At 27.7% G+C, this 18,056-nt stretch overlaps 1 protein-coding gene and 2 long non-coding RNA genes across 13 annotated transcripts in view; 2 read left to right on the top strand and 1 right to left on the bottom strand.

Moving 5' to 3' along the window:
• LOC147908567 (uncharacterized) overlaps positions 1 to 18,056 on the bottom strand; it is a 186,552-nt gene that overhangs the window by 53,815 nt on the left and 114,681 nt on the right. The gene's annotated exons all lie outside the window — the stretch shown is intronic.
• Positions 3,149 to 5,513, top strand: LOC147908578 (uncharacterized). Its single transcript, XR_015546285.1, has 3 exons — positions 3,149 to 3,435; positions 3,535 to 3,654; positions 5,227 to 5,513. It is a non-coding gene; the product is annotated as an uncharacterized LOC147908578 (long non-coding RNA).
• LOC147908577 (putative odorant receptor 92a) lies at positions 9,657 to 17,450 on the top strand. 5 transcript variants are annotated; one of them, XM_087410004.1, is made up of 9 exons: positions 9,657 to 9,831; positions 10,095 to 10,214; positions 10,336 to 10,453; positions 11,754 to 11,901; positions 13,615 to 13,728; positions 13,789 to 13,879; positions 16,722 to 16,876; positions 17,055 to 17,187; positions 17,260 to 17,450. In XM_087410004.1, exons 1-9 carry the CDS (start codon positions 9,691 to 9,693, stop codon positions 17,308 to 17,310), a joined length of 1,071 nt encoding a protein of 356 aa, XP_087266130.1. In that variant the 5' UTR covers positions 9,657 to 9,690; the 3' UTR covers positions 17,311 to 17,450. The 5 variants fall into 5 exon arrangements, with proteins under 5 accessions (XP_087266130.1, XP_087266129.1, XP_087266133.1 ...); XM_087410003.1 differs by having other exon boundaries at positions 11,643 to 11,901; XM_087410007.1 differs by lacking the exons at positions 10,095 to 10,214; positions 10,336 to 10,453; positions 11,754 to 11,901; positions 13,615 to 13,728 and having other exon boundaries at positions 9,748 to 9,831.

The raw sequence follows: 18,056 nt of genomic DNA, 5'->3' as shown, positions 1-18,056 counted from the left end.
GGCTAAAACTTGTTGGAGGTTACTCAGGAGCATGACTTTGACAATATATGTATTGATGGGGGAGAGGTCCCCTAATGTAGATAATTACCCAATATTTAATTTAATTCGGTAATTGTTGATTTTAGCTCCCGACGATTATTTCCAGATTCGGTCGTGTTTTTGTGCAAAAACGCATCGAATGAACCTAACTTTATTAATATCGTACGAAATCTAAACTCAACAATTTCCTGAAAAATAATAAAAAAGTAACGATTCATCATTTTTTCAAGTAATGATAACGTGTTACTTTTTAAAATAAACAATTAATAAACAACGATAACGAATTATTTTTAACAAAAAGTAACTGTAATGTTAAGGCATTATTTTTTTAAGGTAACGTTTCCAACTCTGGTTATAATATCATAAATCAATCAGAATCGTGTCAGCGTCTTAATATATTACTTAAAATGATTTGGAAATAAGAACGAATTATAAATATCGGCCTATATCATTAAGAGATTTATTACTCTTTCTTAATGAACTTTTGTTTTAACTTTTCTGCCAATGCATAATTTTTTACCTTTTTATTACCGTGTTTTACAAGATTTTCGCTAAAAACCTAAAAGTGAAAATGAAATAAAATCTGTGCAAAACTGTTTCTTGTTCAAGGGATAAAATTTTTGAAGCGCAAATGGAAATCCATACAATATAAAAAATTTTTTATTATTTAAAACTTAATATATGAATACTCGTGTCCTTATGCATTGACGTAAAAGTTAACTGCTTTGTACAGTGAGAGTCACTATCATTGCGGAAATCTTGATAACTATTAAACAGATTATTCCATCAATACACAAATATCAAAATAAAATCCATTAGAAGATAATAAATGAGATTTTATGAAAAAATTTTTCAATTTTTTTAATAATGTACAATACAATTTATATATATACATGATACTAAATTTCTTCCGATGTGTTTTATAAAAACATTTGTTTGTTACAAATCTTAATTGCAATTAAGAAAAAGTATATAATTTATAATATGCAATTTTATATATTCTTTTGAAAATGAAACAATATTATTCTGTTCAATCGTTTTATCTTATTCCTGCTACATACAATATTAAAACTATTTTATACCCTTTCTTGCTTACGTAATAACTTTCCATGCGAAGGAAGTTTCATCCCATTTCCCCTCTACCAAGGGACATTCGACTTTCCATGCGAAACCGCTTTCAGTTCACTTGCTCCCTTACTAAGGTGCGTTCGACTTTTTACCCCTTATCAGGAGAGGAGGTGAGGTGAAAATTGCTTCGCGTGGAAAGTTATATTCCTTGAATTCCACCTCATATTTTTTTCTCTATCTAAAATTATCTGACTCTTCGTGTAAAACAGGGAAATAAAAACAAAGAAATAAATACTTTGACTGTTAATAATTTTTTACGAATAATAATGAACTAAATCTGTTGGAGGTCAATCAGAGTCATGATAACATAAGTCAAGGTCAAGGTCACTGGAACTGGGTTCTCTAATCGGTATTTTTACCGAATATAGTTTTGTATTTATCATTTATATATTATTTAGTGTTTAAGATTTATACGTAGTATTAATTTGTTGCTTTCAGATAAATGTATATTTATAAAAATTACAGTATTAATAATAAATAACAATTTCAATGCAATTTTTATATATTATTACATAAAATCGTAAACTTACTTGATACAAATTAAAACTAAAACAAACTACTGCATATTCCATGAAACAAAATATCATTATTTTGAATGCAGTCATGAAGTGCTTCGTCATTCTTAAAAATGAAAAAATTAGTAAATATTAGTAAATGTATCGCACGCATGTAAAAAACACAGATACATACTTCAAATCTTGACGATGAATGTCTACAGCACAAATTATACATTTGGTCATCAAAATTTTATTTTTTATTGTAATATTTCATGGAATATCAATGTTTACTGCATGTTCAATATGATAGCAAATGTATTTTTTATTTATTAATTATTAATTTTATATAACAATTAAAATATTATTACCCTTCTATGTCTATATTCATACCTATTTTTAATATTCCACAAATATGCTCAATGTATATAATGAGCAATGTATCTATTTCCAACATTATAATCAACCCAATACATAATACTGTGTATATATGTAACAGCATCCATAGAGAAATACTTTTCTTGATCAACAAGGTACTCTGTCATAATGAGTAAATGATGTGATTAAGACGTGATGTGATCGACGTGTTTGTTGTATTGACATCAACTATAAATGATCAAATTTGAGCTATTGTAACAATGAAATTCCATAAATTCTAAATACTAAAAAGGAGTAAAAAGTATTTGTCATTTAAATTCTTAGAATCTAAAATTGTTTTATGTATATTATGTATATTATGTATATAAAATATAAAATATTTTTTAAGAAATAAAAATGAGAAAATAAACATTTTATAATTGTATTTATTATAAATTCGACTCCCGGCCGAGATAATATTTTTCGCAATAAGAATTAATTATTTAAAGATTTTAATATGTTATTCAACATTATTAAGATCGTTTCGAAGATGCGAATAAGCATCAAAAATTTATTAAATTGCTAGCCAATTTAAGTCGTGATATTACTGTGATAATTTAGTAGAGTTAGCGTTTTTAAGACCGAAAAATCATTTCGGCGCGCGTGTCTGGAGATTATATATGTAGTATATAAATTCACACGAATCATACAAGCATTTAAGATTCAGCTAGACCGTTTAAGGCTTTTATTTCTATAGTTTGTGTTATCACACATATACGGTCTTATAATATATTATATTGTTTATTATAAATAATAACTCTTTATTTATATATACATAACTCCTTATATATTATATAATAAAATGTAAAATTATAAATACAATATATGTTTATATATTTACACAAACATTAAAAAAAATTTTAAGTATTTTGATTATTTGTTAATGTGATAACACAACTTGATAACTAGAAGTATACTTCCAAGGATACAAAAGCGAAATATCTTTCAGCGCCAGTAATATCGAGATATAATTCAATACGACTCATCCAATACAAATTAAAGTAACGATAAAAGGATTAAATCGTTACCGTAAAAATGTAACCGTTATTGTTGCAGACAGAAAAAAGTAATAATCGTTTCCGGAAAAAAGTAACGAAAAAAGTAATGGCATTACAAGTAACGCGTTACTTCCCAACTTTGTTTATAACGATCTATAGACAATAAATCTATAAACTTAAAAAACAGTCTATAAGTACAAATTATAAACGTGTTAATGTACATTTATGTATTGTATTATCGTTACGTATCAGTGTAGACAATACAGTTAATAAGTGCTGTATATCAAAATTTTAATACAATGATAAGAAAAGACGCATATCACGGAACTGACACGAAGCGATCATATGCGAATATACAAGTATGTAACTATCATTACATACGTTTTTTAAGAATTAATATACTATATTATTATTTTTAATCACACATGTGAAATTGTGTAAACATTATTTACTTGCAGTTGACACCATTAATGATGTTAAAATGTACTTCGGACTTTCTTATCAAGATGCTGGCTAGTCTATTTTTCTGTACAATATTTACAATAAAATACTACGTATTTCATCTTAAAATTAAAGGTGTAAGTTGATTTATAAAATATCCATAAAATGAGATAATATGTCATATAGCAAAAAGTATTTTTCATGTGAATAAAGACTATACTGAAATCAATAACAGATTAAAAATTATATGATGGATATATTATATATTTATATTATATATTTAATAATTTAAAAGATGAAAACGAAATTAATATTATAAAAAAATATCATTGTATTGTGAAACGTTATGCAGTTGTGTTTACGGGTAAGACAATATTTATTGATTCCGCCAGTAAATATTAGATTAGGGAAAAAATCCTTTTACAAGTTGGCAAAAAGATTTTTTTAGCAACCCATATATTTTTTTTTTTTTAAACTGGCAATTATACTACTTAATAGAGCAACGTTTCAGCTTTAAGAATCTATATTTTTGCGATAAGATGATTTTTAACGGTGTTACGAGCAATAAAGTCAGACCTTTTTATCGTTCCTTTTTATTTAATCCGCGAATAATTGATAAACAAAAAATCGTAGGAACATTTTTAAAAAACGATTTTGTAGAGAAAGCTTTCATAATAGTCAAAAATTTGCGCAAATTTTTTTAGGCACGCTACAGACTTAAAAGTAAAAAGGAAGTTCTTAATTTTTTCAGCTCATAGTTTTCAATATGTTAAAAATTACAAAATTCACACAAATTAAAAAAATATAGCAATAACTCGAAAGTAAAGATTTCAAGCTTTAGAACCCTTTTTCTAAATTTAAATTTTGATCGATTTTTAACGAAGATATTGATGAAAGGTCTTTTTACAAAAGGACTTTTTCTCTAATTCAATATATATTTAATTTAATATATAAGCAGTCAAGTGGAGAAAGAGAAATCGATTTTAGTATGTTATAATGCTTCATATATGTATATTTATATAATTTATTATATGTATAAATCTATTAAAACACCAATTATTATAATATATATATATTATAATATAAATATTCATTTGCGATAAATAGGAAATTTATAATCGAGTTTATAAATCGAATAAAATAGAAAAATGGCCATCAATTTTTAAATTTTAATACTATTCTGTGTTAAAAAAATACATCATAGAACCATGTATAATATACATAAAATTATTGTACAACATTATACATTAGAAATTTAAATGACACTTTTATGCATTTTAGCAATTATTGTTTGTGTAGTGCCAGCTTGTATTGTAATTCATTTTTTGTACATATCTAACAGTAATGTACCGATAAAAGCGTTTGAACCACAACGCTTTATTATGGTGGTATACTTTATTAATAAGAAAAAATATTTCTATTTGATTATGTTGCATGTGTACGCAATATTTTGTATCATGTCAATTATAATTGTAGGAACAGGTACAATGCTCATTACGTATTTTCAATATACCTGTGGAATATTTAGAATTGCTAGATAGGAACAGACAAATGAACATTTTCTACAAAACAATTTAATAATTCATACTATTATATAAAACTTATTATATCTATACAAATTAAAAAAAGTTCTTATAAAAGTTCGGTTTACTGAAAAATTCTCATTTAAAAAGTTGTTTATTAACATTACAATGCAAACATTTATGCAGTTATAGTATTGAGCATGCAGTAATCATCAAAATTCATCGGCAAAATATTGCGTTAAAAAATAATACTTTGATGACCGAGGGCTTAATTTGTGCCATAGACATTCATCGCCAAGCTATGAAGTTTGTATTTATATTAATAATATTCGTACAATACATTTAATTAATGATATATCTTTTTTTTAAGATTATCAAACAACTTTCTGTTCATATTCGGAAAAGTGTCATTTTTATTAACCACCTGTTGTGTTGTTTGCATAAGCCTGAATTTGTTTCAAGTTTCCAATTTCGTGTATGTATAATAATGAGAATTGCATCAAAATTACGTGTTTTTGTAATAATTCCATACATATTACATAAATGACAAGAATTAAAGTTATAAATCTTCACAATGAAAGACAATAAATCACAAATGGCGAATGTAGAACTAGACGTGTCTATAGATGCTTTAACAAGAGTAATAACATAAGGAATAAACAAACAGATAATCTCTCACAAAACTTAATATGTTACAGGTACAAACTGTTATGTTCGCGCTGTGCCGATGCCCGTATCGTGCCGTTTCCGAACAAATCGAGTTGAAATTAAGAATGTTCTGCTATACAATCCCAGACAAAAATTATTTAAATTTGAAATTGATGAAATTCTATACTTTTATGAATTAAAATATGCGCCATATCGTATATAGAACCTGAATAATGTCAATTAATGTGATATTTGACATTATAAATGAATATATTTGTATTTCTGTCGGTAAAAACTTTTGGACATGAATTTTCCTTGAAATCAACTGAAAGAAACGAAAGACTGCTGCATATTACTAACATTTAATATATATCAGACATCACATGGTACTTAAAAATCAAAAAGATATGTAAATTAATTTTCGTATTATTGACACTTTTGAGTTGCCACATTTTAAGCGAAGTGTGGTTGTGCAGGCCATTTCGAATTTTGCTTTATCGTTAATATTATGATGACGGGTTAGTAAATCGATGAATTTTCTTTTTAGAAACATTGCTCAATATTTTATTTATTCACAAAGTTTTAGAATATTGGTAATGTTACTTTTTTATAATTTTATTGATATAAGTGGAAATATGCTGCTCGATGGAAATAAATCACTGAAATCGTTGAAAATCATTAAAATCTATATCAATTAACCCATTTCAGTATAAATTATACTAAAATGGATCAATTGATATAAATTTCAACGATTTTCAATGATTTCAGCGATTTCAGCGATTTATTTCCATCAGGAATACTTTATAAGAACTTATGCAAAATTAAATTGGATAACTCGTGAAGTAGATAGAGAATCGACTTCAGGATTTATATAAGTCTTCAAATAATAAATAGAACCAATTTATTAAATTTTCGAGTTATTATCAATGTTAAAACGTTAGCGCCAGTACATCCTTAAGTCATCAGTGACACAAAGGTTGAAGTGCGTCGCTGAGACGAACAGCACTTTTCAAATAGGTTGTCCATAGATTTTGTGGTTGAGCCATCGCTATGTGTTTCGAATGTGCTCTGACCGCTTCCCTTAAATCAGCTACACACGTCCAAGTAAACTTGTCAAGGCTGCTTGTATAAGGCACTTGTGCGAATTTATTTGAACGTGTGTGCCAGAAACCTGCACATTTATTTTGGCTTGCACAAATGACTTGAGCAAATATGAAAATTCATTCGATATGAATACACAAATGATTACACAAATGATTTGCACAAGTAAATCGGAGCGTATGTGGCACGCTTAAAATCTAATCAGAATGTCTGTTCGCATATCGCTTAGTCATTTGGACTCAACACTTTCGTTTTCTCAACATCTGAATGTATATTTATGTAATTTTAAATGCATAAATTTTTGAGGATTTCAAGCAACGCGAACAGATCTTAATTGTAACACTTAATTCGCGTTTAGTAATAACAATTACTTAACTTGATTCGCTCGGAAACGACACGACACGGACATCGACACGATCCAAACATAACAATACAATTTATGCAACTTTTAATGAGTCGAAACTATGCCGAAATTTTAATAAGCATTATTAATAAAAATCTACGTAATTTTTATAAAACAACAACCATAACTTTATATAAAAGTTGGATGTATTTATAGTTGAGTTTAAAACATAAGCTTTATACGAAATTTGCATTGTTTTCGTATAAAGTATTTATCATCTAAATTTTACAAATGAAGAAAATTTGTGTATTTATGGATAGTAAAACATTAAAATGATAAACAGTATTACGTTAAATAAAAACTGATCATTTTCATAAAATTTTTTTTTCAGCTTTTTCAGATAGTATTATCTATTAGGTGTTGGAATTAATTCGTAGCGTTTTTTAATGAAAGAATGTTATTTATTTCACATGAGCATTAAAAAATACATTAATGAAAGTACTTCCCATCACTTGTAAAACGCTACGAATTAATTCCAACACCTAATAAAAATAATTTCTTCGAATTTACAAGTCCATTGATGTGTGTGTCTATAATCATTTTCTATATATTTATTGCCAATACTATAGGGCAGAATATAATTGAACATAATACTCATATATTCGACACTGCGTAAGAAAAACATTTTTACAGAAAAATGAACATTTTTTTTAACTTTTGCTGAAGCAACAATAGATGTGTGTATATATATATATATATATATATATATATATATGTGTGTAGTAAATAATGTATTTAATGTATTTTATAATAAATCGATAACATATAACTTAAAAATAATTAATAAAACATTCCTATTTAAAAATAGCGATTTATAATATATATTTCATTTCATAGGTACAATGTTCAATGGTACAGAACTTCATTACATATGCAAAGAATGATACTATTCCTACTGCAAAGAAGATCAAATTAACTTTAAATATCGATGGAGTATTTGATGCATCTTTGGAAGGTTTTGCCATGGTAATATTTTATACAATATCTCAGAATATGTACAATATTTTATCAATGTCTATCAGTTTACACATGGATGCAATACAAAGAATGTTTATATAATTGCAGCTAGTAAAAGCTTCAGTATCTTATTTTACTGTCATGTATTCTGTGCAGTAACAAAACAAATATTAATTTAATACTATTATAGTAAAGATGTAGATAATAAAGGAATGATGTTTTCACATTTAAAAAAGGGATAAATTTATTTTGTAAACACATAATAAATGTATATTAAGATAAAAAATTTTTTAAATAAAAAAAAACACATTTTCTTAAAATCACATTTTTAATGCAAGTATTTGTTTTATTTAAATAAGTTTTTGTTCTATTTAAATAAAACCATTTAATTTTAAGTAAATACACATGTTATCTTAAGCATATTGTTATGTATTTCACATATTTTACAATATGTAAACATACACACACACGCACGCGCTAATTCAATTTAAAGAAATAATTTTTCTGTACAGATCAATGCAGCGTAGTTTTTTTTTAAATATATATATACAAAAATAGAATATTCTAAAGTAAGAAAATATTTTTCCTGCAAATATGCAAGATGCTCCTTAATTGATTTGAATTTAATTCTTTATAACTCAGTAATTTTTTTTAATGTATACAGATATTTTTCTGCTAAGAAAAGAAAAATCAAGATATTAATAGTTCAAGTTTCTACAAAGTACTGAAATTAATATAAGCATAATTGTTAAAATATATTATAGCGAAGTTCATATACTTTATATTATCGGTAAATAAAATTTTTTGCGTGTTGAATTTATTATCGACATAAAATTTATTATCGAATAAAAATTACACTTAATTAATTATATTTATATCAATATAAATAATTTTGTACATAAATTCAAAAATTTCATTACTAATAGAAAACTAAAAAATTAAGCAATAAAAAGAAAAGCAATAAAAAGAATATTATACAGTGAATAATTTATTTATAGACAATAAACTTACAAATCAGTATTCGACACTTGTTTGCTAAAAATATTAATTTTGTTCAATGTAAGTTTTAAAATGTAATAACGTTATGTATTAATACTAACATTTTCAAATTATGAACTTCATCAGATAAATTAAGATATCGAAAAACTAAAGAAAAACTAAAAAAGGATATTCTTTCGAAGTGTATTGGACGAGTGTGTAAACTAGAATGAAGTCCTGACGCTGAGAGAGAGAAAATGCGCCTGCGTGACCAATAACTTATTTTCATGAGAAACTAACATCCGTTGAATTACTGGTAGTATCAAATCAATAAGAAAAATATTCGTAATTTGCTTAGAAAGTTAAATTCAGCACCGATGAATTCATCGTTAGATCTTACACAGCAAACTTTTACACTCGTAATAAATTATGTAATTTGAAAATTATACAAAAAAAAGACATGAAAATGTGAAATATTCAGTCAAATAGTGAAAAAATGGGATTAGTATACTATCAATGATGTTTTCAGTCTTCACAGTAATACTTTACCGCTCGAAGAGAAAATGATACATCTAGAAATTCATAATAATCTCAATAAAATTCTATTGCTTACTGTTGGTTTATGGCCTTATCAACAATCCAAATTTACTCAACTTCAGTTTATCTTCTTTTGTACTATTTTGTCAGCAGGTATTATATTTCAGGTAAGAAACAATATAAAATTATTATATAATATAAATTATTGACAATCTTTCATCTCAATTTATATCAATCCATATTATGCGCGCAACTTAATTTTTGTATCAAATGAGAAACCACAAAGTACTCGCTGTAGAGATACAAATTGTTGGTTAACAATTGTATGTATAAGCATTGATTTGTAACCATTAATACATGCCGTTTTTTAAGAAATAATATATCGCATTTTTTAAAATCATATATATGAAATTGTGAAAACTTTTTACAGTTGACACCATTAATAATATTAAAATGTACTTTAAACCTTGTAATAAAGATACTGTCTTCCGTATCTTTCTTCATATTGTGCATGATAAAATATAACATATTCCATCTTAACATTGAAATTGTAAGTTCATAATTTATCGAATATCCGTTAAATAGAAGTAAATTGTCTATCAAAAAATTTTTATTGCATCAAGTGTTTTTGATATATATGAAGACAGTATAGAAAATTAATAAAATAATAGGTGAAGAATTTATTTATGGAACTTCGATATACACTCAGTGAGTTAAAGGATAAAAATGAAATTGCAATTATATACAAATATGGTTGCATTGCTAAACATTACACGGTTATGCTTGCGGGTAAGATAATATTTATTAATTTTGTAATAATATTTTCAGTTAGGTAATATTCAGAAGTGGTGCTTTTCCAAATATCGTGTTTTTTTCAATAATTAACAAAACTAGTTATAAAAAGATATGTATAACATGTTTTAAGAGGAAGTTTATAGTTTCTGTGGGAAAAATTCTATTTCACAAATAAATAAGACAGTTTTGTTTTTTATTGAAATGTTGATGTAAAGTTTCTTTGTCTTTTATATTATCTATATTAGCTATAAGTAAAACGTTTGCAAAAATGAAAAATGTACACTTGACTTCTCCTTCTGTTAAGGAGCATTCGATTTTCCACGCAAAGCGAGATCTACCTGAGTGAAAAGTCATGCCATTGATAGAGTAAGGGGTGATACTAGTTTCACGTGGAAAATCATCATCAAACTTATAATAATGGAAGAGAAATACGAACGTCGAGTTGTGAGCAAGATCTAAAGGATAAAAATATCTTTCAATCCTTTCCTATTTTCTTTTGACACATGAAGAAGAAAAGTTACTGCTTTTCTTTCAATGTTTAAGTTCAATGAAAGTCGTGCGCCTAGACAGAGGGGAAGGAGGGAATAAGGTGGATCTCGTTTGCGTAGGATCACTAAGATCTTTATATTTATAAATATTGAAGTGTATAATCGCTAAAAGATTTTTGTTCATTAAATTTGAAATACAATTTTTTCTCACAAAAATCCCCTCTTAAAAAATTGTATATACACTTTAATTGTATTTTTTTATAACTAGTTTTATTCATTTAACTAAGAAAAAAATCATGATTTTTAGTGAAGCACCATTTTTGAACTTTTATCCTTTCATCCAACCATTTACATATGATTTATTATATAAATCTGTTGAAGCATTTGTCACTCTCTAAATCCATTGGAGTGAGATTTCACTCCGGGAAATTTAGAGAACATGTATGTGCATCTGCGAGGAATGGCCAGCATGTTTAATAAATTAAATAAAATTTAAAATAACAATTTTATAATAAAATCTTATTCTATTAAAAAATGTTTTATAATACAGCGTATATGTAAAATAACACAGCTATCATTTTTGTTGTAAAATCCAAGATAAGAATTATTTATTGAGTAATACATGCATACAATATACATAAAACAACTTTAAATACTAAATATTTAAATAACAAATTATTTTTACTTCTTTTTAGTATTAGAGATTTGTGGAACGTTCAGTCTTATAATAGCTCAAATTTGGTCGTTTATAGCTGATGTTAATATAATGAACACATCTCAATCACATCATTTATTCATTATGACAGAGTATCTTGTTGATCAAGAAAAGTATTTCTATTGGATTCTGTTATATATGTACACAATGTTATGTATTGGATCGATTATAACGTTGGGAATAGGTACAATGCTCATTACATATATTGAGAATATTTGTGGAATATTTAAAATTGCTAGGTATGAATGGACTTAAGAGCATAATAATTTTAAATAAAATTTAGGTAAAACTCTTGTTTAGGATATTTCGAATCAATTACCTTAACATATGTTGTCAAAATTCTAATCTCGAATATCATTATTCAAAAGGTTTTCATTGTGAAGTTGTTTATCAAAAAGTTATTAATAAAAAAGTTGGTAATATAAAGATGTCTAACTCCATTATTTTAATTTTACTTACAATTAATGTAAATATCACATTATTCACATCCTTGCTTATTTAATAAACATGATACAATGAAGTGGTAAACAATGTAAATTTGCTGCAAAATTACAACATAAAAATGATGACTGCGCTCAAGTTGCTGTAGAGTTTTGTCATCATTTTTATTTTCATCGTTACGATTCTGCGAATAAAATCCTGAGATTGAGAATTTTGAAGAAAGAAACTGAATATAAAAAAAAATAATAGCAGCGTTTATCAACAAAACGTTTATTTTGTAATTGTTAGACGTTTACTTCGAACTGATTGGATTATACTTTTAGATCCTATATCAGCAGACAATCATGAAATGGTTGCAAAACTGAGGACAAAAGCGTAAATGAAAGTGGCGACAATATCCTACAAATAACTTGAGCGCAGTCAGCATTTTTTATAATATGATTTTCAATGCACATTGTTTGTCATTACACTTCAGAATTCTGGATTTACTAAATGGCATCAATGAAGGTCGCAGCATAGACTTTTGCGTTTCCAGAATTAAAAATAAAAGATTCTGATTGATCAATTCGCTTATGTGTATGTTGTATTATACAATAATGTAGGATATTTCTTTGTGAAAATGATTATTCTCTTTATGAGAGAGAAGGGGGAGAGAGGGAAGAGAGAGAGAGAGAGAGAGAGAGAGAGAGAGAGAGAGAGAGAGAGAGAGAGAGAGAGAGAGAGAGAGAGAGAGAGAGAGAGAATAGCTTTATTGCTGTGAAAGGCGGCAGGATTTCCGAAAATAGTCATAAGATTTTCAAATCAAATATACTTATGAAATGATTACAATATATGTTACAAGTTTGTTTTATATTTAAATTTTTGGAGAACTTAAACATGAGAAATGGAGAGCAAGCAGCAATATACGCGACACGCGACGGAACGAAATACGATCGGCTTGTCTCGGCCAGAATCGGAACGCAAATCTTCTCGCGGCTAAGTCCCATTTTTTTTGACCTATGTACAGAGAAAAGGACTTTTGAAGGAACTTTGCTCTTCCTCCTTCTCTGCTGTACCTCCATCAATAAATAAATATAACATAATTTCACGTATTTTTCACTAAAAACTAAAATTTAGTGTGGTTATATTTTTTGAAATCCAACCTCTGCTTACAGAGCGAAACGATGTCTACAATTATACGATTCCACTGTTAGACACATTCAGTCACAAACTTATTTCTTAAATACAGATCGTGTCAAAAAACTATGTTCTGGTTATAAAATTTTTTTGTTAATAACATTTTGATAAAGAATGAGTAACTAAAACCTTTTGACTGTTTTGATTGTTAATTAGCAGAATATCTTTGACAACATATGTTAAGGTTAAGGTAACCGTTGCGGAGTTCCACTAAACAAGAATTTTATTAAAATGTATCTTTATACAGTGCATTAAATTAAAAGAAGTTAGTGTGGAAGTATTTTAGCAGAAAAATTATATTACTCAATAAATTGTTATTAAAAAAACATTTGCAGCTATCGTATTAAGCACGCATTAAATATTGATATTTCACAAAATATTATGATAAAAAATAAAATGTTGATGGAAGGTATAATTTGTGCTGTAGACATTCATCATCATGCTATGACGTATGTATTGTTCATCATACAGTATATTTACTAATATGTAATAATATCTTTGTTTTTAAGATTGTCGAAGCATTTCATGACCACATTCGAAATAATGATGTCTTTTATCACGGGATGTGTAGTAGTTTGTTTTAGTTTTAATATGCTTCAAGTAAGTTTACGATTTCATTTTGTAATAATATATGAAAGTTGTATTGTTATGTTATTATGTATTAATAATAAAAGCAACAAATCAATACTACATATAAAATCTAAATAAAAGCTACTAAATATTAGGTGTACAAATAAGTATTTCCGCCAAAAGACGATGCCACTAGCAAGCTATGGTTAAAATTGTCTGATGTAAAACATTATATCGTAAGGTTGGATATCTGTCAACAACATAACCTTGAAATACTAGCGATTTGTATCAGCATCATATATTTTTTTTTGTGCGAAAATGCCGAGTTTTGAGTCATTTGCGGGAACTTTTGATTTACTTCTTTAATTTGAAGAAATCTGCAGCTGAGACTCATCGATTGCTTGTAGAAGCATACGGTGAGGCTGCCTTAAGTGAGAGAAGTTGTCGTGAATGGTTTCAAAAATTTAAGAACGGTGAATTTGACGTCGAAGACAAAGAACGTAGTGAAAGGCCGAAAGTATACGAAGACGCGGAATTGGAAGCATTATTGAATGAAGATTCGTGCCAAACGCAAAAAGAACTTGCACTTACATTTTGACTTACATCAATAAAACATTATGTATCGTTCTTTCACAATAAATGCTTAATTTTTGATAAAAAACGGCGGAAACTTATTTGTACACCTAATAATATATAAATGATGAATATAAAATTATATATTAGGTGTTGGAATTAATTCGTAGCGTTTTTTAAATGAAAGAATGTTATTTATTTCACATGAGCATTAAAAAATACATTAATGAAAGTACTTCCCATCACTTTCTACTACTTTTGACCATCTTTCGGGCAGTGAATGAATACCGCGTCGGAAGAACTGTTCATCTTTAGATGAAATCCAGGAATCGAACCATTTTGTACAATCTTCGTAAGATGTGAACTTCTGCTCGCACAAGCTATGAGCTAATGATCGAAACAAGTGGTAGTCGCTAGGTGCAATATCAGGAGAATACGGCGGGTGCGGTAGCACTTCCCATTTAAGTGTTTCCAGGTATGTTTTTACCGGTTTTGCAACGTGTGGGCGAGCATTGTCGTGCAGCAAGATGACTTTATCGTGTCTTTCGAAGTATTCCGACCGTTTTTGCTTCAATGCACGGCTCAAGCGCATCAGTTGCCGTCGGTAGAGATCTCCAGTAACGGTTTCATGCGGTTTTAGCAGTTCGTAGTATATGACACCCTTCTGATCCCACCAAATACAGAGCAGGAGCTTTGAGCCATGGATATTGGGCTTTGCCACTGATGTTGATGATTCGCCGGGCTTAACCCATGACTTTCTGCGCTTTGGATTGTCATAATGGATCCACTTTTCGTCACCGGTAACAATCCGATGCAAAAAACCTTTTCTTTTCTGCCGTTGAAGCAGCAGTTCGCACGTGAGAAAACGTCTCTCAATATCCCTTGGTTTCAATTCATATGGGACCCAATGTCCTTCCTTCTGGATCATGCCCAAACTTTTAAGACGTTTTCCTATTGTTGAGAAGTCAACTTCCAATGACGTAGATAATTCTTTAAGTGTTTGACATGAGTTTTCATTGAGCAGTGCCTGCAAATCGTTATCTTCAAATTTTTTCGGCTGACCAGGTCGCTCCTTGTCATCCAAGTCGAAATCACCAGCTTTAAAACGTGCAAACCACTTCCTACACGTTTGCTCAGCCAGAGCATGTTCACTATACACATCCACTAAAATACGATGAGCTTCAGCTGCACTTTTGTTCATATTAAAGTAATGAAGCAAAACTCCCCGCAAAAACACTTTATCTGGCACAAATTTTGACATATTCAATGAATTATACAGTATTGTTATTTATGATTTCAAGAAAGGTTATGTACGGCAAATGACGTCCTATGATAGATGTTTACAATGTATACAGAACTATAGGTAACAACGAAATAGTGTACTGCTTGTGCCATCTCTTGTAAAACGCTACGAATTAATTCCAACACCTAATACATATATATATTAGCCATAAAAAAAAAATAATGTAAAACATAACAAAATATATTCGATTATAAAACATAGTAACATTGTAGGGACACATTATTAATGCAAATTTGTAGAATGTTATTTTTCAAACATAATAAAGAATATTACAAATCAATTGTTTATAGCATCGTTTGCCTATATTATATTTGCCAACAGTTCGTTTACGCACAAAAATTGTCTACGATTGCCTACATTCTACATGCACTTTTGTGTACAAGTAAAAATTTCAAAAACGAAATCACATTTGCTTACATATATTATTGTTTATGGTTCGTTTGCTTACATATTCTCTGTTTTAAAAACACAAATTTTATTTTAAAACATAAATTTCCTACTTAGATACAAATTCTCTGTTTTAAAACAAATTCTTTGCTTTAAAACACAAATTCTCTGCTTTAAAAATACAAATTATTTTTTTACGTAATTTAATCTTAATTTTGTAAATATATATTTGTGCGTAAAAGTGCTTGTATAGGCAATCGATCTGTAGACAGTCATACATACATATAAGCAATTTCGTCTCTTCTTTATTTGTGCGTAAAAGTGCTTGCATGCAATCGAGCTGTAAAGATAATAATCCATGTAGGTAATAATCCATGTAGGCAATAATATAATAACGTGTAGGCAAATGTAACTTGTTGTTCCTGAAATTTTGACTTGTGCGCAAAAGTACATATAAGCATTCGAGATATAAACAAATCTTAATTGTAGGAATTAGTAAAATTTATCCGTTACAGATTGATAGTTATAATATAGCTACAGTTATAATATAGATATTATCATATAGATATATAAAAGATCGATATTTACTATGTAAAATTTGTTTCTTAGCTTTTCCAGATAGTATCATCTGAAAACAATAAAAACAATGTCATCGAATTTTTATTATCATTTTTCTTTGCGTCCACAAGTGTTATATACATGTTTATAGGCCACTATTTCGGACAAAAGATAATTGACCACAATAATTACGTATTTATTACAGCGTAAGGAAAATATTTACACAGAAGTATATGCGATTGTTGCTTTTGTGCATTTGTTACAACAACAGATATAGAAATTAATCTGCGGCATTTAAATCAGAATATGTCAAAATTAATTAATTATCTGAAGTATAAATCTGAAGTATAAATAATTTATATATTTCTATATTCAATTCTGTAGGTACAATATTCAGTGGTATAAAACTCCGTTACATATACAAAGAATGATACTATTTCTACTGCAAAGAAGAGCTAAGAAATTTTCATTAAATCTCGGTGGGGTATTTGATGCATCCATAGAAGGTTTTGCCATGGTAATAGTTTGTGAAATATTTTAGTATCCATTTACATACTGTTACAATAAAAAAATATGTTTATAATTTCAGTTAATAAAGGCCTCCGTATCTTATTTTACAGTCATAAATTCTATACGATGACAAAATGTTTATTAATATATTATTATCATAATAAAAATATTTAATGAAAAAAAGATGATAGTTATGTTTAGAAAAAAATAGATTTATCTCTTAACATAGAATACAAATAGATATTTACCTGTTACAGAAGAAACTTAAAAGTTATTTGAATTAAAATGGTGATACTGTTTTCATGTACACTCATGGACAGAAAGGTAGCGACACTTTTTTTCCAATGACTTTTGGAATACGCAAAAATTTTCAGACTACGATTCATCATGTATCGATCCGTGTGACAAGCGATTATGACAGCTGTCAAAGTCATACAGAATCGAAGTATACATGGTGAAATCAAAAGAAATAAAGAAGTATCTTATGCGCTGCGAAGAAAATACCAATTGGATATCGCAAGATTAGCGTAAGTTTAAAAGAGTAAACCAATTAGATAAATTTGTTTTGTAAATTTATTTACATCTTTTATGTGAGTTTAACATTAAAAATTAATATAAGATGAATATGTCCATATATAAAATATATAAAATATGTATAAAATATGTATATATAAAATATGTCCATATATGTTTTTATTTGTATAATTTCTGTACGAATATACAAGGTAAATAATAAAAAGAGATAATAATAATAGATAATATAATATAACAGGAATAATATCTTAAATAGTACTTAAATAGACTGCGATCAGTCTCACTACAAATGAAAGCGTAACAAGATATTAAGTTTACTGTAGAAATGGTCACCGCGATGCT

This window comes from Acromyrmex echinatior, chromosome 9, assembly GCF_024713525.1.
Source record: "Acromyrmex echinatior isolate Ae372 chromosome 9, ASM2471352v2, whole genome shotgun sequence".
NCBI lineage: Eukaryota > Metazoa > Arthropoda > Insecta > Hymenoptera > Formicidae > Acromyrmex > Acromyrmex echinatior.
This window is presented reverse-complemented; position numbering and strand designations above follow the sequence as displayed.